The sequence below is a fragment of the Agelaius tricolor genome, unplaced genomic scaffold, assembly GCF_023055355.1.
Source record: "Agelaius tricolor isolate 1412-34295 unplaced genomic scaffold, bAgeTri1.0.p SCAF_22, whole genome shotgun sequence".
Taxonomy (NCBI): domain Eukaryota; kingdom Metazoa; phylum Chordata; class Aves; order Passeriformes; family Icteridae; genus Agelaius; species Agelaius tricolor.
Genome location: NW_027269282.1, coordinates 11,533,975 through 11,557,208, shown reverse-complemented (window position 1 = coordinate 11,557,208; position 23,234 = coordinate 11,533,975). Strand labels below are relative to the sequence as shown.

The 23,234-nt window shown below is 43.4% G+C and overlaps 1 protein-coding gene across 3 annotated transcripts; it reads right to left on the bottom strand.

Annotated features, from left to right (window-relative positions):
* Nucleotides 1-642: 642 nt before the first annotated feature.
* On the bottom strand, nt 643-22,118 carry EDRF1 (erythroid differentiation regulatory factor 1). Of its 3 annotated transcripts, XM_071446041.1 has the most exons (26): nt 21,921-22,118; nt 20,438-20,646; nt 19,009-19,075; nt 17,746-17,871; nt 17,132-17,256; nt 16,640-16,799; nt 15,298-15,399; nt 14,905-15,026; nt 14,063-14,174; nt 13,238-13,385; nt 13,055-13,163; nt 12,638-12,749; nt 11,762-12,022; nt 11,392-11,463; nt 11,127-11,277; nt 9,144-9,332; nt 7,923-8,123; nt 7,352-7,574; nt 6,813-7,032; nt 6,315-6,473; nt 5,395-5,544; nt 5,020-5,173; nt 4,641-4,756; nt 3,898-4,061; nt 1,349-1,521; nt 643-1,317 (listed from the first exon to the last, which is right to left on the bottom strand). In XM_071446041.1, exons 1-25 carry the CDS (start codon nt 21,984-21,986, stop codon nt 1,365-1,367), a joined length of 3,675 nt encoding a protein of 1,224 aa, XP_071302142.1. In that variant the 5' UTR covers nt 21,987-22,118; the 3' UTR covers nt 643-1,317; nt 1,349-1,364. The 3 variants fall into 3 exon arrangements, with proteins under 3 accessions (XP_071302142.1, XP_071302141.1, XP_071302143.1); XM_071446040.1 differs by having other exon boundaries at nt 643-1,521; XM_071446042.1 differs by lacking the exon at nt 15,298-15,399 and having other exon boundaries at nt 643-1,521.
* Between the last annotated feature and the right edge of the window lie 1,116 nt (nt 22,119-23,234).

Genomic DNA, 23,234 nt, shown 5'->3' with positions numbered 1-23,234 from the left:
GAATAACAGAGAAAGCCTCGTTTGCTGCACAGTGCAGGGGAAGTCTGAGGATGGGGCCTGAATTTCCATCCAGGTGAGAGGCTCCACATCTGGAACAAGAGGGAGGCCAAGTTCTGTTGCTGTCATTCCTGTGATGAGTAATTCCAGAGTGTGGGGGCATCAGGCACACTGGACACAGCAGGACAGTGTTTGGCCTGGGAAGCACTTCCCTGTCTCAGGATGAAATGGGATCTCAGGAGGGTGCAAACTGCTGCAAGATCACAGAACCCCAGCATGGTTTGGGTTGGAAGGGACCTTAAAAAGCTCATCTAATTCCATAGGAATGCATGTAAAACCCGCTTCTACCTTTCTCAAAAGTAGTTTATACTGTTATTATGCAATAAAGAAGCACATATTTTGTAGAAGAGCATCAGGACATAAAATATTATATTCTGGATAATATTATCTTCAAATAACACATATTAGCAAAAAAACCCAGAGTCCTCACATGCTGAGGTAAGACCCCACTCAGTGTTTGACTGGAGTTTAAAGATTTTTTTTCAAAAAAAATTAAAATTTGTCTTTCAAATAGTTTTAATTCTGTTGGGCAGGTTGCTGCTCTGAGGAGGGTCACAATCAAGAAAAACAAGGCAGACTAATGTGTTTATATTTAATAAATAAATTTTTATTGAAAAATATCCTCTCATTTATTCACAGTTTCAAGTCTGAAAAAGATAATACTATTCTTGATCAATTCCAACATAGCTGAAACCATTCACTTTCCAAAACAAAATCCCAGAGATGGCTGATAAATTGCAAGAGTCACATCAAAGCTAGAAAGGCACAGGTTTTTGTGCAGGATCCTCCCTGGGATTAACAAGTGCATCCAGAAATCTCCTGGTACAGCTTGGGCTGCCTTTAGCAGTGGAAGTGCTCCAGTGCAGCCCTGCTTACAAAACACATTTCAATAAATACCAAACCAGAGCAGCTGTGAGGTTACATCTTTATGCAAAACACAGATTTCACTGCAAGAGAAAAAGCAGGAATTTCCCCACGGTGCAAAAGTTCCATTTTTACCTCCAGAACTCCAAGCTGGCGTTTCAAACAAAGAAACGCCGCGAGCCCAACAAGGAGACCTTTGTGGGGATAAAGAATCCCTGTGCTTTGCCAGGTTCCAAGGGAACAACAGTGGAGAGAGCTCCCCCCTGAGTGAACACAAACAGCCCACGGGAACACCCCGGTGCTCCCAGCAAGGCACTGGTGCTGCAGCCCTGCAGGGCCGCCCTCGCTGCAGGCCTGCGGGGCCGCCCTCACGGCACGCCTGCGGGGCCGCCCTCGCTGCAGGCCTGCGGGGCCGCCCTCACGGCACGCCTGCGGGGCCGCCCTCACGGCACGCCAGGGCCGCCCTCCAGCTGCTCCAGCAGGCTCAGCAGGAGCTCGCTGCGCTCCAGCAGGGACAGCCCCTTGTTGGCAGTGGCACGGAGCAGCAGGGAGTAAACCTGCTTGTTTGTCCTCAGAGCTGCTTCCTCCTCACTGCTGCCCCTGCCAAGAGAGCACAGAGAGAGAGCACAGTGACCAACTCCTAACTGAGCACAGCGCTGCCTTCTGCACATCATCAACAGCATTATTAAGTCACATTAATGATAGTATTAAATGTGAGTATCCAACTTGTCAGAATTCAGGACATCCCTCTGGCTGGCCAGGACCCCTGCCAGGGGGCTCAGAGACCCTGGCACAGAGCCCAGGATGCCCCTGTGGGTTTGATTATGACCCATGGAGCAAGTTACCAACCTTAGATGAAGATCTGCAAGCCACAACAGTTTAAGCAGTGAATTTATCACAAGGTGAAAAAGTAGATTTTGGGGTTTTCCAGAATGGGGGTTCAGGGGGCAAGATGGAGGGAACTGGGTGTGTCCAGCCTTTCTCCTTCTCCTTCTTGGCCTCCATCTTCTGCTGTGATGGTGGCACTTTTAGATTGGTTTAGAGTAGAAGCTCACTGTCTAACATAGGTGATAGGTGTTGGGAAGTTATTGTAAATATTGTACAGGTAGTTTTTAGTATAAAAAGACAACACTGCCCTAGGGCAGGCAGAGTGCCTGGAACTGTCCTGCTGAGTGGACCTTGGCTGGACAGGAGAAAGAATTTTATAGATAAGACACAATAAACAACCTTGAGACTGAGACCTGAAGAGCTCTGACTCCTCCTTTGAGCACCAGGCTGGGAAAAGAGACTTTAACACATCTCAGGGTCACTGTGAGCAGTGAGAGACCCTGAGACCAACTGGGTACTGGGGACATCCTCTCCTTCTACAATTCCCTGCACTGCAGTCAGGGCATTCTGTTTACACTGCATGCAGGAACATAAAACATAAATAGAATAGAATAGAAAATGTACAAGCAGCAGTCAGGTTAATTGTAAGCGCTTCAGGAATGACTGAGAAAGGTTGAAGCAAATTAAATTCATCACACACTTGGCAGGAATCAGGTTCATTTATTAAATAGAACAGGTAGTCAATAAAAAGCCACTGAAATGCAAAGTATTTCTGGGATAAGTTACAAAGTTATTCCCAGAACAAAGAATTACTTTCAATTACTTTTCCCCTCCAGTTTGCACAGCCAAGTTCTGTTCTGCTCACGGTTCCACTTTGGGAGGGTACAACTGATTTCATCCACTTTGACTGCCAGGCTGCAAGTTTGGCTATCCAGCACTGATTTCACTGCCTGCTCTCCTGGTTTTTGCCAAAGTGCACCTGAGACCCCCAAGCACCATTTGAGCTCCAATTTCCCCCCTTTTCACCCCATTATCAAAGCAGAGGGCAGAACTTCCCCTCTGCAGAGCAGAAGGGAGGAAATGCACACAGGATGTACAGAAGGCACAAGAAAGGTTAAATCAAAGATAGCTTCAATCTTAGCCTCAAAGTTTCAAGGAGCTGAGGAGATTTTAAGAGTCCCCTGACACAGCATTCAAACTGTAACAAGTTCCCTGAGTGGAATCTTCATTGCAAAACCTCACAATGATGCCAAGGTAAATGGGGGGGCAAAAACCCTCAAAAACAAAAAATGAGGAGTTGCTCATGTTATGAGACAACAGAACTAACCCATTTAGTCAGTTAGCTGTGACATCTGCTTGATAACATAGAAATTATCCTGTAAAAATCCTCTGTGTTTCACATATTCAGATTGCCACCTTGTGGAAGCTCTTTCTTAGGAGCTGAAAGCTCCTAACACTGCCTGAAAAACAGTTAAAAATGCACCCAGGCTGTTTTCTCTTCTCATGTTTTTTATTTACCAGTCTCCCACTACCAAATTCCTGGGCTCAATGAACTCATTTCACAGTTTACTTTTAGCAAAACAGCTCTTCCATCAGCAGGGCTTCAATCCCCAAAACTATTAACCCAACTTCCAAGCCTAAAAGAATGCTCTAAAACTAATGCCACATTTTCAGAACTTCACTTTATGTAACATTAGGAGCAGCTCCTGCAGTCACACGCTTGCTGCAGGGGGAGTAAAAGGCATTTTCTGAGTCCCAAAAGGAACACCACACACATTCAGACCAAAGCAACAGAAGGAGTGGGGGAAGGAATTTGCTGCCACACCAAATCTCAACATCTCTTCCAAGTCAGCACAAAAAGAACTCAAGTTTGTCCTGAATGCCAGCAGCAGGACACAAGACTCCATTAGGAGTTAGTGAATTCTCTGACAGCAGGGCACATGTCCCCACATCCATCCCTCTCCTTGCAGCACTACTGATGTGCCTGAATTTCTGCTCAGGTGTTCTGCCTGCCAAACTCCACTGACACTGGATCAGCAAGGTGCATCAAGAGACCAGCAGCACCCAGCAGCTGCTCCCCCAGAACTCTGCTCAGTCACACACCAGTGTCACTCCACTCAGGATAAAGGACACCAAGTTCCAACTTACCCAATCTTCTTTTTGCTTGAAGCTAACAATTTAATGGATTGGAGGAGAAGGAAAGACATCCTGGACTCAAAAATCCCGAGCAGTTTCAAGACTTCCTCTTTGTTAAGGCCTGCAGAGGAATCGCTCACTGACACGCTCTCAGCAGGACTTTTATCCTTGCTGATCTGCAGGAGACAAACAACCCAAAACAATTTAACTGAATTCCACCTCTTAAATACAGGGAGTGATTTAAAAAACCCTTCTTGAGGTGAGCTGACTTTTACATGTGTTACCCAAACTGCCAGCAAGGGACACACACATCAGCACATCCTGCAAGGGATTCTTGTCTGAGGCATCAGGAACATAATTCACACTGGCTACAGACAGCCCTGCACGTTTTAATATTTAAATAATTTAAATGTACCAGAGACAGAGAACTTTTTTTTATTATACATAGATTCTGAAGTTCTCAGAGAAGACTTTTAAGGAATAGCAGAGTTGCACAAAAACAAGTCTATTTGCAGAATCACAGTCCACAACTGTACAGAAATATGTTTTAATCCATCTCTGCATCATTTCTAGAGAAACTATTTTTATCCACTTCCAGGTTAAGTGAGAGCTGCAATACATCTAACTGTCCACACTCTAAGCCACTGGCTCTATGGAAAAGTAACCAAGGAATATTTTAACTGCCAAATGCCCCTTCATTTGTGAAGGCACAAGCCAGAAGGGAGCAGGTATCACACCACTTGAAGCTCCTTTACCTGTTCAGTTTCTGCCACAAGCTCCTTCCTGATGAGCTGAAATGCACTCTTGGTCTTGGTCATTATATCAAGGGCCCCAGACAGAGTCTTCAGTTTCCCAGCACTGCTGTTCTGACCTAAAAAAATGAAGCACAAAAGTCTTATGTTACAGACTGTATTATTCTTCTATCCAAAGACTTCAAGAGTTAGGAAGAAAGCCCTTACTGCCCCAGTCAGCTGAAAAGCAGCAAGATAAAAAGCGCCTTGTCTCCTCTCTTGAGGAAAATTCTATTCTGAGCAGCAGATTGCTCCTGCTCTCCTATAAATTTAGTTATCTAAAAATGAAACTAAGTAGGCAGTGGTGGTTTGGAAAGCTGTTGAAAGGCAGAGCTGCACTTACTGGCCATCTGGAACTCTGCAAAGGCCACTCTCTCCAGCTGCACACGCAGCAGCTCGCAGGGCGCGTCCTTGAGGAGCTGGAAGAGCCGCACGGCTTTGCTGTAGTGGAGATCAGCCAGGACACGGTGCTGCTTCCTCAGGTGCTCATCACCAACCTGCACTCACAGGAGGGCACACAGTGAATCCCCCTCTGCATGCTCAGGAGGAGCCACTGCACAGCTTTGCTTGGAGAGGGCTGGGAAACAGCACTCCTTCCTTTGGTCAAGTAATTGAAATAAATATATCCCAGCTACAGGTAGAAGGATAAATATCAGCTCCACACATATTGAGCATGTTAAGGATGGAATTTTGAAAATCAAAGAGCCTGGAGCAATACCTGGTTCCTGAGGCAGCTGTGGTACATGGAAGCCAGCCTGTGGTGGATGGTGGCAGCTCGGTACTGGCACAGGGGCTGTCGTTCAGACACTGTATCAACATCACAGTACTTCAGGGACTTCATCATGGCTTCACTGACCTCCTTCTCTATCTACACACAAATAATACAAATGTAAGGGAAAAATCCCTGAAGAGGTGTTGTTGTTCTATTTCTAGAGTCCATACTGTTGTATTGTTCTTCTATTTCTAGAGTCCCATGCTGTTGTTATCAGATTTCTAAAGTCCCACACTTCCTCAGTGTGTTCTTATAGCTGCAGATCTTCACAGCACAGACTCCTTCTGCTGCATGCTGTTCTCTCCCAGTTCAGGGCTCCTTCAATGCTCTCCCTGACTGGCCAACCCACCCCCTTTAATCCCAGTTATCTTCATTGGTCACAGCTGCAGCCCAATTAAGGACAACCGGGACCTACCAGGGCAAAGCCTCTATACAGATATTCAAGTACAATACTTCTATTTTACTAGGACCTCTACTATAAAGAGGTGCTTTTCACAACAGCATGTAGTGTAGGACAAAGGGGAATCAGCCTTCAGCTGAAGGAAGGAAGACTTAAATGGGATTTTGAGCAGGAATTGTTCCCTGTGAGGGTGGGCAGGCCCTGGCACAGGTGCCCAGAGCAGCTGGGGCTGTCCCTGGATCCCTGGCAGTGCCCAAGGTCAGGCTGGACATTGGGGCTGGGAGCAGCCTGGGATAGTGGAAGGTGTCCCTGCTATGGCAGGGGTGGAACAAGATGGGTTTTAAGGTCTTTTCCAACCCAAACCCATTGTATGATTCTACAATTCCAGTACCAATCTTGCTCCCTGTTCAGTTTTCCAGGATGCCAACAATGCATTTTTTCAGACACAATGAATGCCCTCTGTTACCTGCTCCTGAGCCTTTCTGGATAAGGGAGCATAATCCTGCTGCAGAGTTGCCATGGTGAAATAGGTTGTAGACAGCTCCCAGTTCACAGAATCCCAAACACCTGGATGCACATCCCTCTTCCCCAGAGACCTCAGTGCCTTCAGGTAGTAGTCAATAGCCTACAAATGACAAAATCATGCACACAGTTACTGCCTGCATTTCTAACAACTACAAATCAACTTGCCTTGACTCAAAATATCTCTGAGCCTTCTTCAGTATCTCCCATTTGATAATCACTTGAATTTTGACCATGCAATTCTTCTCCCTTGTGTGTGTTCAATGTAGGCATGTGAATGTCACAGCAATCAGGCCTCAACCCACCAAAGCCCTCACGGCAAGGATTAGGGTGGTGTGGAGGCAGGACAGCTATCCCAGATTATTCCACCCAAATTTCAACATATTTATCAAAGTATTCACAAATCCCTCACAGCAGAAGGCATTTTGGGGTCTGGGGTTACCTTGTTGTAATAAAGGGCCTCTTCTGGGGAAAACTCCCTTTTGAAGTCCCCTTCAGCTGCACAGTGGGCCTGGGCACAGATCCTCATCAGCCTCCCCGTGTTGCACAGCAGAAGGGCAGCATTGGTGGCATCATCAATGGACTCAAAATTCTGAATTCCCTCTTCAAAGCAGGAGAAACTTTTCTTCCAGAGCTGCTGCTCTGTCGTTGAGACGTTTTTACTCACTAGGGTGAAGCACAAGGCTTAGAGACTCAAATTCATCAGAGTTTGAAGTTTTCCCTGATGGCTTTTTGAGATCATTCTACCCATTTTAAAGGAATTTCTCCAAACTGAATAGTCCATTATTCAATTTAGGCTCAATTAACTACAGTTTACAAGCCACAGTGATCTACTGTAAACAAATAATCACAGTGGACATTAAAAAACTACAAAAGTCATTTACATGTCCTCTTTATAAAGAGAAATTGATTTTTCATCCAATTAGCGAACTTGATCACTGCTGTAGCTCCATGAAATGGCCAGGAATGGAAAAAGGATACTTGCCCACTCTCTCAGTCTGCACTGCAGCTGCCTGGTTCATGTAGAACACTCCAATCTCATTCCTGATATTGCCCATCCTCTTGAGCACCTGGATGTGCTGCTCTGGGTTTTGACTTTTTAAGTTACTGAAGAGCAGGATTTCATAAGCTGCTTCATAGCATTTACAGCTGACAGAAAGCTGGTATTCCAAGTCTGTGGATAAATCTGTAGCCCAGGCAAACACTGGAAAACAAAATGCAAAGTCTTTGAGTCAAACAGTATTTCTCTAATTTAAGACTAGGGGAAAATGTCCAGGGAAAGTACAAGACTCATGTCAGGTAGATTTTGTTTATCACTGAAGCAGTTACTGCCTTCAGTTGTTTCACAGCTTCAGGCCATGTCATACAATACCTTCACAACTCCCTTCTGTATGACAGGCAGGACGAGCCTTCTCTGAAGAAAGCAGAAGTGAAGTGCAATAACCCCTCTGCCACAAGCTCTCCTAGGGCATGGTTTTGAGGAAACCCAGTGGAATTTTTTATGCCTGTCACGTATCCAAAGTCTGGCACTTCTCCTGTATCAGAATCATACCTTGGCACCTGGATTCTCTGTGAAGGCTGTGTAATATCTCCTGATCTTCTTTAGTCTGGTAATTATATTCCTCAAGGTAAGCTGCTCTGTTGTTTGCATTCTGAGCCAGCATTAACTGGATATCTCCACAAAGGGTTAAGCACTGACACAGGAACACCAGCACCTCGGGCAGCATGCTGCCACACAGACAGCAGTAGGTATCTGGTGGGGAAAAAAACAACATGCATTAGGGAGGGGGAAAGAGAAGAATCACACATCAAAAGGCTTGACACAGACTGACAAGATAATTGGGTTTTATGTTACCTGTCTGCAGACAGAGAATAAGTGTGACAATGTGTTATCCTCAGAAGAAATAACCTATTTTAAAGACAGAGCTGCTCTACACAGCTGATGGTTTCAAAAGAGCCCCTGTGCTGTCCAAGATGAGCAGTCACTCTGGTAATTACAAATGCTAACCTCAGAGTTGACCAAGGGAAAACTTGACTTTTTGCAGATTGACTCAAGGGAAATACAGCCTGAAAAGTTAATTTCCAAAAGGTAGAGTTTATAAAAGACTGAAAGCTGCAGAGTTCTGTGAGTTATTGAGAGGTCTATTGATGCTTTGTACTAAGATCAGGTGGGTTTGCTTTATAAACCTCCTCCTGCCCTAAGACAGGAGCCTTCCCTTATGGCAGAGAAATAGCAGCACTTTAGCACTAAGCTACTGGCATTTCCCAGTTAGTTACTCTCATTATGGCAGTATTAGTCTAAACAGCTTCATTTTACATTTTTCCTTTTCCTCAGTAATACTTCAAGATGTATTCTATTTTAGCATCCAATCCAGCTGCTGAAGAGGTTTAGTATTTCCCAAAGATACATTTAAATAACATGGGAACCACCAGGGAATAAACACCAGCTTGCAGCAGCATCACTTGGAGCACAGAACACTGGCTTGGCCTTGGCACCAGACAGACTCTCCCACATCCAACTGCTCTGGAGCTCCAATGTGCCCTCAAGTTCCCAAGCTGTCAAAATGGGATCATCTTTTATCGGTCATTGACAGAAGTTATCCTCACTTCAGACTTCTGCCCTCAATACTGAGCTGGACACTGAGTTCAGTTCAACACAAGCTTGTCACACTTGTCACTGCACACCACAGGGAAAACCATGCACAGTAGTGTCTGATGTGGTGGCAGGTGTCTCCAGCAGTGGCACAGGTGACAGATCACTCAAGGAACTCACCGTGGCACTGCAAGGCCAGCTTGATGTAGCGCAGCGCTCGCCCGTACTTCTGCAGGACCATTGCAGCATCAGACAGGACATAGTAGGCTCTTGATGATTTCAGGATGAGCTGCAGTTTCATCTTATACTGCCACGACCCAGGAATCATTCCTGACTGACTGGAATGCTTCCCCTTCTGGAAGGAGCCCACTGTGAGAGGAACACAACCCCATCAGTGACTCTCCCCTCACGCACATGCCAGAGGCTGGACTGGACTCCATCAACACAGGCAGGATGGGAATTGCCTGATTACAGCCCTGCACAGGCAGAGCTCTGCCACTCCAGTGCCATCTGCCAAACACACCCAACACGTGGCACTTCTCCATGCACTGCTCCTGGCAGCAGCATGCTGGAAGCCAGTGGGACAGTGACAGTGCAGGTGACCTCTCTGCCCTCAGACAGCTTGTGGAACACAAGAGCAGAGGCCAACACTTCTCCCTCAGGGAGCAACAGGAAAACCACAAGAAAGTCACAGGCAGAATTTGTCGTGTTCTCTACCACATCCTTAAGATAAATGCTCAGTTTCTGTATGAACAGTCTCAGGGGGAAAGCTTCCATGTGTGGGTTTAGCCTCCAGCACACAAGAACCTGGATAACCTGGTCCTTCCCACAAGGAAAACCAAGCACTTTCTCACACTTATTTCAGGATATCCTCTGCATAAAGTTATGAAGCTTTTCTTTGATGCTGCAGTGGTTATGGAGCCAGAAAGAACAGATCACCATTCCTGATTTAAGGCCTGTCCCTACCAAGGGTCAGAATTTTGCCCGGACAGTATTTGCACACAGAAATGAGTGGATTTCCAAGGCCTGACTTGTAATCCCACTATCTTACTACATTATATAGTAATTAAATATAATAAATCCTTAAGCAGTACATGTTCTGCTAGGACAAAGACCAATCCACAACAGTAACACCCCACCCAGCTAAAGACACACACACTGCACAGACCCTGTATCCATCCACTGTTCACAGGTAGTTCTCTTGAAGTTAGAAATTCCAGCATTTAGAGCACTTATCCTTTCCATATGTACATAAATATATACATGTGGCAAAGAAAATACAAAATTCACATCACAGAGAACAAACCCATGGACTGGGAAATAGAAGTGAGCAAGCAGCTCTGCTGCTGCTTCAGGGATGGACTCAAGCACAGATCCAGGAATGTCTGAGTGTGAATAACTCAAAATTGAACTGGCTTCTTATTCAGAGAGCTTTCAGAGGCAGAAGGGAGGAGAAAAGAAAGAATAGAGAACTGCCAAAGAGGCAAGATGATTTTTTTTTCTGGGCTATGCTTACAGGGCTCCTTGCCCTGCAGAGAACTCCACTTCTTTCAAACAAAAAGTCCTTCCTGGAACTTGTTATGTTGCTTCAGAAGAAAATAAAATAGAGAGACTGTGGTCTGAAACTTCAGGAGTTTGAGCATTTAAACAAACAAAACATCTTTCATTTGCTGCTTCTTTTCACAACTGTAGAGGTACAGGAAAAAACCCAAAATCCTAGTGAACATTTTATATGCAATTCAAGCACCTAATGTAGGAACAAAACCTGCCAGAAGGGAGAAATTCTTCCAGAGAACATCCAGGCCACACACACATAAAGAAATTAGGGCTATTTTTAAATCAGCCCACAAAACTTACGGTGCTGCACATACCAAACCTCAAAATACCAAACCTTTATGGAAGTCATCTGAAAGCCACATCTAAATAGGGTCCAGTAAAATCATGTGCTGACTAATAAAAGATTCTTTGCTATGCAAAATAGCTCAAATGAGCTCCTCTGTTCATATTTAAAAAGGAACAGACTGTTCTCTAATTCTCAGTGCACTTTTCCTTAGGCAATGCTGTAATTAGTGATTTAAGCACACTGTTTTGACAATCAAAATAAAGTAGCAGCAGTTTGTGTTGGGACTGGAAAGGTCTTATTTGCACAACAATACAACTTACTTTTGTCTAGAAATAAGGCCATCTGTTTTTCCAGAGACTCAGGACCACCACTGGTGGATTCATCCTCATATTTCAACGGGATTGGAGTGCTGGGGTCAGCTGCAGGAAGGTCACCTTCTTTTTTCACACTGCTGTCAACAGACTTCAAACCCTGCAACAGGGAGAAATCCTTTCATTCACCTTGAGAGCAATATTTAGCAAACAGAGCAGATGAAGGATTGGGGTGGGAGGTGAAGCATCCTCAGGAAGCTGGCACTGAACTCACCTCCAGGACGTGGTTGAGCACCAGCCTGCAGCGCTCCTCGGTGCCATGGCAGACAGGGAAAGCACAGCTGGGCTTCAGTGGGGCACCAGGGAGGGAACAGAGAAATGGTCAGCACAGGAAATGCAAAATCAATGGCCAGAAGATGCAAGTGAGAGGTACCATCAAAACAAAGTGCAACATGGAAAGGAAAAAAATCTACATGAAGCTTTTACCATAAAATTCAAACACCTCAGATTTTATGAGCAGCTCATGAACTGTTTCTTTGCCCATTTCAGTTATCCTGAAGGCAAAACTACCAGGGAACAGAATTTCAGTACCCATGAACTGAATCATCCAGGAAAACCCTGAAACACCCCCCAGTGCCACTTACACGTATTCGATGCACAGACTTGTACTTCTCTGGTACTGACAACTCCCCAACAGATTTGATGATTGCCACTGCTTTATTGTCATCTGGGGGATCAGAACTGTTGCTGTAGGAACCATTTTCATCACTGTCTGGCATCTCTTCCTCTTCCTCACTGTAACTTTCATCAGAATTTCCATTTATAGGGAAGTCTGCACTGTCTTCTTTTTTAGGTTCATCCAGCTGAAAAAGCTCTGATAACATGTAGTTTGCTGAAGCAATAATCTTTGCAAAGAAGAGAAAAAAATTATTCATTCTCAAGTTAAATTTTTCTTTTGAGAGGCAAGAATATAAATTATCTCAGAATAAGGAGGACAGAGGACATGCAAAGAGGTGTTTGATAACCTGCAAATACAGCCTGAGCAAATTCCCTGGAAGGGAAAAGGATCCAAGCTGATCAAGTTTAGAAGAGAATTTGCTCAGAACTGTGTCCAGCTGGGCTTTGAGTATCTGAAAAGATGGAAACTACAACTTCTCTGGTTGGCTTGACCCAGTTTTCAGCCACTCTCAGAGTAAAAATGTTCATATATTCACATTTTACACTTTTTATCCAGGATCTGTTCCCAAAGGGCTCTCTGGCAGCAAGAAAAACAGACTGAATGTAATGAGAAGTTCCTTTTTAGAGCAGGACAGAAGACTTGTGCTGTAATGAGGGGCAGCAAAAAATACTAATTTTAAAAAATAGCATGGGGATTTTTTAAAAATAAAATCAATTTTTAAGTTTGTTTATAAATTTAAATTCTCTCCTTTGAGAGGAAGAAGTAACACACTGTTTATTACCAGGTTCATTATGATTACAGCATATTTACACAAAAGTGCAAGAAAACTTTGAATTCTCACTTGAGGATGTCTGCCATTGTCCAACAGCTTCAGACAATTCAGGAGCAATGTTCTGATTGTGCCATAGTGTTTCTTGTTCTGGTTTTTCTTCAACATCATATTGCAAGCAACTCTAAGAGAAAGTTGAACAAAACAGTGAAATCCCTGGATAATTTCTCTGTGCTAGAAAAAACAAGAAGCTTTAAACAATATTCTACAGCTACTGATCTTCCAAACTTTATGATGAGTCTACAAGACTTTATCAGCAAAGAAGTTTACATGGAGAAATGGTGAAAAGGAAGAAGTCTGTTTTGATCTGGTGGGACTGAGATTTAGTGAGTTTGTGTGTGATTGTCATTTGATCATGATCTGTGGCCTGTGTTCTGAATAGAACTGCACCAAGAATGAAGGACTGCAATAAAAATGACAAAAACTCACTTGTACAGCAGAATTGCCACTGGCATTGTAAAAGGGTTTTGGTATTTGTCTTCAGTCTCTTCACAAAGCGTGGTGAGGTCATAGAGCTTTACTATGTCACTCCCACTTGCTGAAAAGGAAAATTTTTCATTAATCAACACCACATTAACATCAATCTTTTCAAACTAATCTAAACCTTCTTACCTTTAAACAGCCAATAGGTGTGTCCTTCTTTGGTGCAATTTGATTTCAGAAAAGATAAGATATTTTGAGCAATATCTTTTATCACTTTGGTAGAAAAATTGGAGTTTTCCAAATTGGGAATATCTTCAGTCTTGATCATTTCATATTTCTGCAAAGAACAGAAATTAAGACTCAAGCTCAGGAAGGTTTTGTGACACCAAAATGAATGTATCAGTGTCTCCATCAGCAGCTAAACCAAAGGCTGCTATTATGATAAATTGAGTTAATTTCTATGATTTACTTTAAGAAAGCACATCTTGACAACACTACTCAAACAAAGCTTTAAGAAGGATCCATTTCTGTCACAAACATGGCAAATGGAGAACAAAAGATGAGGAAAAATAAGGGGGAGAAGGTACAACATCTGCTACTTCAAGCAAACCTAGTCAGCTTAGGAAAGAACTCCAGGCTACCAGGTAGGACAGAAGCACAGCTGGTCCACAGTAAAACAGCAGAAACATTCAAAAGCTTGCATCTGTCTTGGCAAGAGAACACTGCAGACTTCAAGATGTAAGAAACTGATTTCTGCAGTTGCATTTTTTATTTTTGCCTTCTCTCAAGCAGCAGGGGAAGAAGGAATCTTGCATGCATGAAAGGGAGGGGAAGAAAGAATACACTATTTTTAGAGGACTGCTGCAAGCTGTCTAAGATGCTTCTCATTCTGCACCACAGGATTTTTGCCATCTTTGCTCAGAACACTGTGAAGGATCTGTGATAACTGAGGCAATTTTAGAAGATGAAAAATGAATTATTATTTTAAGGCATAATGCAAAGAGCCAGACTCACCTGAACAATTCCATTGACATGAAAGCACATCACAAGCTCTGGTACGTTGCATATCAAGTTGTCCAACCAATAGTCAATCCCTGTTAGCACATTTATTGGCTTGTTGTTATCCCTAAAACAAAGTATTTCTAGTGTTACTTAAACCTTTGTTTAGCCTTCAGAAAACATTAGGAAATTAGGAACATATTCAGGAAATGTTAGGGATGTTTACTAATGGAATTTAGGTTTAAGTCACCTGAGAGTGGATGAAGACTAAAACAATTATTTGTGAATTGTTGTATTAAAGAGTTATAACAAAACAGATGTGCTGATCTCTCCAGTGGAATATGCTCACATTCCACCAGCAGTTTGGAGTTTTTGCCTACATCTAACAGGCTTCAGATGTCACACTATTACCAAGATAATAAGTACTTGAGAAGTTCTAAAGGAATAGCATCTTTAGCTGCAACTAATTATAGCACAAACCTACTCCCAGACCTTCCAAAATTCCTTGCAGAGCAAGGTACTGTTAATTCTTAAATGTGTCTTTAAAAGATAACAAATACACCAAATCAGCTTCAAGGTTTTGCTCATTCTTTGCCTATTTAGAGGCAGCAGCAGGATGAGTGGTAATGAAGGGACTGACATTAAATTGGGACTGGAATGGTTCTGTCTCACTGCTCAATAATATTTTAAGTGCTTATGCCCAACAAGCAGCTACTGAAATTCAGACTCCCAGGAAGAGAAATGTTACTGCTCTCTTTTTAAAAAAGAACAAAAAAAAAGCAGATAGCTAACTAGGAAGCAGAGTAACAAACCAGTAAAGGCTGGTATAAATAATATCTTTTCATTTCTAAGCTCACCTGAGACGCAGGCTCACAGCAGGGTATCTCCCACCTCCAAATATTGGCATATTTGATCCCACCAACATGTGGATATCTTCAAAGGTCCACAGGATGTTACGAACAAAGTCATTTTTAAGTCCCTTCATTAAGAGAAAACAGAATTGGCCAGTAAATCAGTGGCATAACACTTGTTCTCCATGACATTCTGTGGAATTCTGAGACAGCAAGAAGCCAAAGCAGCAAATAAAAGCCAGCACGTGACAAACCCGGCGCGTTCGCAGGAACTTAAAATTGCAGCTGCCACAAAAGCCACAAAAGTCCAGAGGGACTGAGGTTTGGCCTTGGCTCCAGTCTAGGCCTGGCTTGGAGGCGCTGCTTTCACCTGGGGTTCAGCTCTCACATAAAGCGTACCTGACTGTTCTCCCCGTCATTGAACAAAGGAGTCAGGTTTTGTTCTCTGGGGGCTGAGGCCACGTGCCCCACTAGATATGAGGGTTCAAGAGGCACATTTCCCTGTGGAGAGCACAAGGATAAGGAGTGATTCTGCTGCTGAGGTCAAGTCAGCCATTTCAAAAGAGATGAACAACAAAAGCACGTAAGGGAAAAACCTTTGCCTCTAACATCTTTAAATAAATCTGCATAAAACTGCAAAAGGCCTCTAGGCAGTGACTAGAATGCTTCTTTTCTACAGTTAGTGCCAAAATGTTGTGTTTTGTAATATTCTCAGAGGCTCTGGGAAGAAACCAGGAAGTATTTACAAGAGCTCCATATTAACCAGGGTCAACATCACATTATCAGTGTCCAGAAGCAAAACCTCTATCCTGCTGGTTTATTTATGAACTCGAGAAAATGGCACTGTGCAAATGCACAACAGATTCTTTATGATCAGCAGTCTGCTGAATGGGGCAATGGTTCCTCCAGAGGGTGGAAGAGAGAAGCAGCCCTTTTTCTAAAAGCTTTCAAGCACTGAAGCATTTCTCCACTTCACACAACACATGCAGTTACCATTTTATGGCCAATGTAGGTTAGAAACCCCCTAAATTTGGCAGATCAGTTGGTAACATTGTGCAAGCACAACTGTAGCATCATTATTATATGAATGCAGACTGAAGACAGCAGACCTTTCAACCTCTCCAAAATTTAATCATTTCTGTTTTATATTAGTCACAAAAACCACAGGAATGAACAGTTTTCAGAAATAAGTTTAGCCAGAATTGAAACCCAGAATTAGGGCCTGATACTAATCATAGCTTGTTGCATAATTGCTGTAAACATCTCCCCTTTCACTTGTGTAATCTCATGGCAAGTATTTTTAAGTACTGCTTAACTGTTTTCCATTTTCAGAAATTTTCATTTTCCTCTTCCCCTAATGAATTCAGGGACACCAGAAAATGGATTTTAATGGCAGATTTAAAAAGAAAGGCCAGGTCTTTAAGGTTCCAAACACATCTTCTGATTATGAGCATTTTCTGACTCTTGGGTAAAGGCACTGATGAACACTCTTAGCCAAAGGATTTGTTTCTCAAGGATACTGGGATAAACAGCAATTTAGCATTACAGTGACAGAACAAATATCTGAATTTTGGAGCTCAGAACCACTGGCAAATCTGGAACTGCACCTCCTGCCAAGTTCTCCTCATGCCTTAGCCCAGCTCTTTCAGCAAAGGGAGCTGCAGCAGCACTTCTGAGAACCTTTCTCCATCTGTGGCTCTACAAACACTGCGGTGCCATGTAAAACATTCTTCACACCAACCTGGTTGGAGGCACCTGGATCTTCAGAGAGCGAGGAAGGCATTTCAAAAGGAGCTGGCCAGGAGGCCCTTCCTGCCTCATCACTCTCACCTGCAACAGGACCCTCCTGGTGCTGCTTGGAAGTGGAAGGAACAGGCTGAGCAGCTCCATCTCCATTAATGCTGACAAGGAAACATTTACAAGTTCAGCTGACAAGATGCAAACAGATCCATTTTTAGAGTTGTTATGTTTGATGCACCCTTGCCAACAAATGACTTGGCTGATATGCAGTTAATTAAGTCATGCTGTTTATTTTATTCTTTAGTATTTCAATTTTAAACTCAAATACTTCAAATTCCATGAAAACATTTCATGTTTCAATTCCCTCTGTTTAAGGAAAAAGCAGTAAATAAATCAGACCATAAAGGAATTTTAACATTTACTCCAAGACCAAAAACCAAGCAGAGCTGGTGCAGAATTCAAGTTTCATGGAGACAAAAAGACAAAAGGTTACCTGTAATATAAAAACTTAGAAAGTATTGCCTTCTGGTACCAATGTTCTTTACTCTTCTTTTTTCTTTGCCATTTCTGATCAATCAGCCTTTGATAAAATTCTTTCAGCCATGTCCAGTCCCCTGTCTGGGCAACAGAAGAAATATAAAAATAATGTCAAGAAGCATCTGCCAAGTAAACCAAGTGCCTTATAAACTTACAAATACTCCTCCACAGGAAGAAACCAAGAAAGTAACATCAGAGTTGAAGTCCTGAATTGGTCATTTATTGAAAATACAGCTTCTAAGAAAGTTATGTTCTTACTGATAATTTGACTTAATTAGAAAATCAGATATTTAACAGGCTACATAGTAAGAAATATGTATTGCTTATAAAATCAATCAAAGGGTATAACAATACTGAAGTAATTACACAGAAGTGAGACACAGAATATTAACCTTACAATGCCATAAACACAGGACATCAGTGTAGTTTGTGGGTAAACTGCTGCAGAACAGAACACCCTTGGCAGCCACATAAGATTTTTAGGGATTTCCAGACATTTTCTTGCTACTCTATTCCTGAAATAATGCATTTTGCTCACATTGCACAGTTATCAAGAACAAAATGGTTCACCTGAGATGATCTCATGAAGAGCTCCTGGATGTCCAACTCATCCAGCAGGAGTGTCCTCCCAATTCTGTGCACTGCCATGCTCACATGGGACTTGCTGTAAGGGATCTTCAGGAGTTTTTTGATGTTCTTGCAGAAGGAAAGTGAAAAGAGAGAGTGTTTAATATAATTATGCTGCATGGGAAGACAACTATCAGGAAATTAAGGCCCCATCATGTGTAACAGTGACTTGGAGAAACTCCAAGCCTAAACTCCAGCACTCCAAACATTCCCCCTTCCTTCTTCTTCCCCCCAGCCCCCTTTGGTCAGGCAGGGTCCCCTGTCCTGGCTGGGTCCCTTCCCAGTTCTCCATGCACTCCCTGCCAGCAGGGCTGGGTGGGAGCAGGAAAAGTCTTGGCTCTGTGTAAGCCCCACTCAGCAACAGCAAACACATCTCTGCATTATCAACCTGTGCTCAGGACAACCCCACAGCAGTCCCTTACCAGCCTCTGGGAAGAAAAATCAATGCTACCCCAGGCCACATGGCCAAACAAAGCCTGACAGGGCCAGGGATTTGAAAACCATCCCACAGGAAAATGTCTCTGCTGAGGACAGAGAACACAAATGACACTGATAAAGAGAGCAGGAACAACACTCATGGCTTAAACACATTCTCTGATTGGATCACCATGACCAGGTACCAACAAAAATGACAAAAATATCCAAGGGCATGATTTGGATTGTAAACCTTTATTTTCACAGCATGAATATCAATTCTTTGCCAGGTGTCCAAAGCAATCCAGACAAAGATCTAAATCTGAATACAAATCTGACAAATATTAATATGAGCATGTTTCCTCTTCTGAGTAGCCTCATCTGAATTCTACAGATATTACCAGCACCAAAAGAGCTGACAAACTGACAAAAATCAAATGAAAGGAGAAGTTGGAAGGGAGCTCTCTCTTCTAGACAAGAATAGAAAAGAAACATCTTGAGAGTAACAGTTTGCATCAAAATAACTGATTTCAAACACAAAAGACTGATGTGCTGCATTCACTAAACTGCACACTTTAGCTGCAGATTACCTGTAGAACTCCAGAGGAAATATGACTTTTCTCTCTACATTTCTTATTCAGTGACCACAATTACTTGGTGATCTGTGATTCATTAAGGGATCTTTCCTTTTCCCCAAAGGACACAAAGATGCCAGAAGCCATCACAGTATCTTAAAATAAAAGTTTATGCAATGTAAGAATTTGAATGAGAGAATTTAGGATGTGTCCATACCTCTGAATCAGATACAACATCCACATCATTTCCAACTGAGTCAATGAAGTCATAGGCCATTCCAAAACTATTAAAAAAAAAAAATTAAAATTAAGACAGTTCCAGTGTGACATTACAGACCTGGCTTTTATATCTATTTAATCTTTGAATGGCTTCATAAAATAAAAAAAATTGTACCTTCATCTTCATATTCTGCAAGTTTTTCAAATATATCTTTGAAAGTGCTTAGATCTAATTCCAGGACATTCTACAACACTTAAAGTCTTGTGGAAATCAAGAAAAATCAGAGAAAATGAAAGATTCTTTCTAACACTGAAAATAAGAGTTCTTCAAGGAGTTTCTCTGTAAGGCATTAAGCATATTAAGGACTTTAATTTTAGTAGCTGTAATTGAATTTTACCTCTTATTCACATTTTCCAGAACTGCCCTACATGTTGTAACAGACACATTGTCTCTTCCTCCACCCTCGTGAAGGAAATTACAAGGTACTTAAGCTGGAATATTTCAATGTACAGGTCATTCTTTAAAACAAATCCAGATACCACTAAAATCCAAAACATACATGATGTGCAAGTTATACTTTTGTTATCAGCTTTTTAATACTGACACTAGGAAAAGAGATTGAACTGCCAGCCTCTATTTGACAATCAGAGTATCTAAAATAAACATGAAACATTCATAAAGCCCTGAAAAATATGTTACTCTGCTCTGAAAAGCACAGCTCCTAAAAGAGATAATGAGGATATAAACACAGACCTTGAACAAACTGTTAAATTTCACTGACTGACTGACTTGGTGTGAATTTGCTTGTTCAGCACAGGATTTGAGCCTCCTGTTTATGAACACTGTGAACTCAACTCATTCAACAGTTCAGCAAACATCCACACTGAAAGGCAACACTGCTGCTTGGGTGTGCCCCTCATTCCACCTACAGTGTGACAGAAATATGAAATCCTGCTAGAAATACAAAATTTGATTTGTATTGGTCAGGTTCAGTTTCTAAAGATCCAGAAGAGCCCTAAATTGGTTTCCAAGAGGAACCAACCACATGTTCTATTTCACCTGTTATCAAAGGCAGGAGGGCTGGCTGAACCATCCAGTTTGATCTGGGCCAACCAGGGAGGAACAAAAAAGTCACTTTGACTGTCTGAGGCAAGGTGTTAACGTGCACGTGAGCAAACAAACCAAACCATCTCTGTATGTTATGTAAATAATCAATATCATCAATCATTCACTAATGAGACAGGATCAGACCATAGAGGCAACAGCTCAAGATGAAAAAGTAGAGGGAGAAGGGTTAAGACAAAGCAATATGGAGTTGCTATGGTAAAACCTGTACTTTCTACTTTAAATGGTACAGGATCAAAGTTCACAATCACAATTATTCTTAAAGGCCTGGAAAAAAAAAATAGGGGGTGTTGTTATTTACCTTGAGAAGGGTTTACTCTTTTTGCTGTTGCCCAGAATGGTTGTCCCTGCTGGTCCCAGCTTGGCACTTTCCCGTAACCAGTTGGCAGGAGGCAGCTTCAGGTCTGTTTTCTCCTGCAGACGGGCAAAGGCTGCCTGAGGAGGGGCTGAGGAGTATTTCACCACAGCACAGCTCTTCACCTCATTGCCTCCGAGGAACAGCACCGAGCCCTGCTTTCCAGAGAGAAATTACCTTCTGCTTAAGTGCTGGCAATTAAAACTATCAGGCTTGTTCTGTAATAAGTTATTTTTAAGGCTAAGTGAGCAAAATCCAGTCCTATAGTCACTCACCTTTCCCCAGCACATACAGTTTTCCAGTTATACCAATTCCAATTCATGTCAAGCATAAGCTTCACTTTATGAATTACCACAGAATCATTTAGGTTGGAAAAGATTTCCAAGATTATCAAGTCCAATCTGTGATGGACCAATGAACAGCACATCCAGTCCTTCCTTGCACACCTCCAGGGATGGGGACTCCCTCAGTCTATTCCAACGTTTGACAATCATTTATTTCCATGAAGGAATTCTTCCTGGTGTCCACCCTGAGGCTCCCTGGCCCAGCCTGAGCCCATTCCCTGTTCCCTGGGAGCAGAGCCCGACCCCCCGGCTGTCCCCTCCTGGCAGGAGCTGTGCAGAGCCACCAGGTCCCCCCTGATCCCCCTGTTCTCCAGCTGAGCCCCTTCCCAGCTCCCTCAGCTGATCCTGGGGCTCCAGAGCCTTCCCCGGCTCCATTCCCTTCCCTGCACACACTCCAGCCCCTCAACGTCTTTCCTGACATAAAGCCCCAGAACCAAGCCCAGAATGTGAGGCTGGACCTCAGCAGTGGGACACACAGGGGGACAACCCCTGTCCCGGTCCTTTGGCCACACTGTGGCTGATCCAAGCAGGTGACAGTGGCTTCTTGCCCACCTGAGGTACGAGAATGAGGTGCCACTAAGGTCAGCTGCCCACACAACACACAATCAGTCAGAAAGGCTAAAACGAACACGACTCCTCCCACTGAAGTTTGTGAAAGTAGGTGGTTATTAACACCAAGTGTTCCCTAATACTATCATTAAAGCTAAACAGGCTTCTACCTTATTATTATTAAATAATAATAAATTAAATGAGCTTGGTGTTTGCCTATTTCTTTTCGAACATGCAGCTGTCACCCGTGTGAGAGGAGCTTTGAACTAACACATGTCGCGGGAAAAACAGCTCCACGGGACACCACTTACGTAAATACAATGCACTTAGGCATAACAACAGCAACACTGCTCGCAATTAACGCTTAATCATAATTAGCGTGTTCCCTACAGCACTCCGGCCCTGACAAACCGGAAAGAGGATCAAAAACACCGCTTCAATTAAAACACCACTAGGGGTTGTGTCTGTAGGCACCGCTCGACCCCCCCTCAGCCCCTCTACCTCACCCAGCACGGCCCCCCCTCAGCGCCGCTCACCTGCTTGGGCTCCTCGGCGTCTCCCCTCAGCGGGGCAGCGGCGCCCGCGCCGCAGGGCTCCTCCATGGTCCGGGAATGGAACGGGAAGGGAACGGGAATGGAGGGGAATGGAGTCGGGAAGGGGCAGCGGGAGCGGAGCCGCTTCCCGGGGGCGTCCGGCCGGGAACCGCCGCCTCTCGCGAGACTTTTCGAGAAGGCGCGGGAAGGGCGGGCTCTGAGGGCGGTGCCGTGAAGGGCGGGAGGCGGCGGCGGTTCTGTGAGGGGCGGGTGTGGCGCTGCCGGCGGGGTTAGAGAGAGGTTATGAGGTCGGAAAAATACATGGCGAATCTGTGAGCGATCCCTACTTTGTCAATTACACCGAAGCACGGAGTGTCACGTCCTGAAGCACCTCCAGGGATGGGACTCCACTACCTCCCTTGGCAGCCCCTTCCAATTCTTGGCCACCCTTTCCATGAATAAATTTTCCCGAATCTCCCGTATAGATCTCCCCTGGCACAGGTTGAGGCCATTCACAGCTGTGCCAGAAGGTCCCCTGAGCCTCCCTTTCTCCAGGCTTGTTTGACTGGATAACTGGGACCTTAATGAAACATGCAAAAACTTGGTGGTGGGGTACCTCAGCATGGGAGAGGGTTGAAAATTGCTGTGTCCTGCCCTCTGTACACTGAGTTCAACAAAAGCTGAGCTCTGATGGCTTCAGTAAGCAAATAATTCCTAAATATGGCATTTTTAATATTTATTATTTTCCGTGTAGATGGTATTCTTCATTCTCTAAACCGCAAGAGGCAGTACGCTTCATGACTGGTCAGGGAGTACAAATGCTGGTTGCCTCATAAATTACATCTATATCTGTATCTATATATCTTTATATATATATATATATATATATATATATATATATATATATATATATATATATATATACACACACACACAGAGATATACTTCATGGAATCACAGAATGGTTTGGGCTGGAAGTGAACTTAAAGATCATCCAGTTCCACCCCAGCCATGGGCTGCAGCTTCTCTGGGCACCCTGGGCATCCTTATTCTCCCAGGGAACAATTCCTTCCTAATATCCAATCTAAATCTAGTCTCTGTCAGTTTGAAGACAAAAAGGACACAAGTGTCATCTTCTTTCCAGTCTGTCAAGGCCAAGGAGGCAAAGTCTTGGTTTGCGCTACAGTGGCCAAGTGTGCTGCAGTTAAATAGTTGGGATGTTTTCAAGCCGGCACTTAAAAGAAAGAAAATCCTTAAGACGCAGCCAGGTTTTCTGTAAATACTGGGGGTGTGTTCAATTAAGATGTGTGCATGTGG

Bases quoted from the DNA above. Each gene is read 5' to 3' on its own strand.
- EDRF1 (XM_071446040.1), bottom strand. From the start codon at position 21,986: ATGGAGGAGCCCTGCGGCGCGGGCGCCGCTGCCCCGCTGAGGGGAGAC. The intron at 17,872-19,008 runs GTATGGACACAT...TCCTTCTGCAAG, and splicing joins ATGTTGTATCTGATTCAGAG to AACATCAAAAAACTCCTGAA. The intron at 5,174-5,394 runs GTATTGCTCCAG...CTGTGAGTGCAG, and splicing joins ACAGCTGCCTCAGGAACCAG to GTTGGTGATGAGCACCTGAG.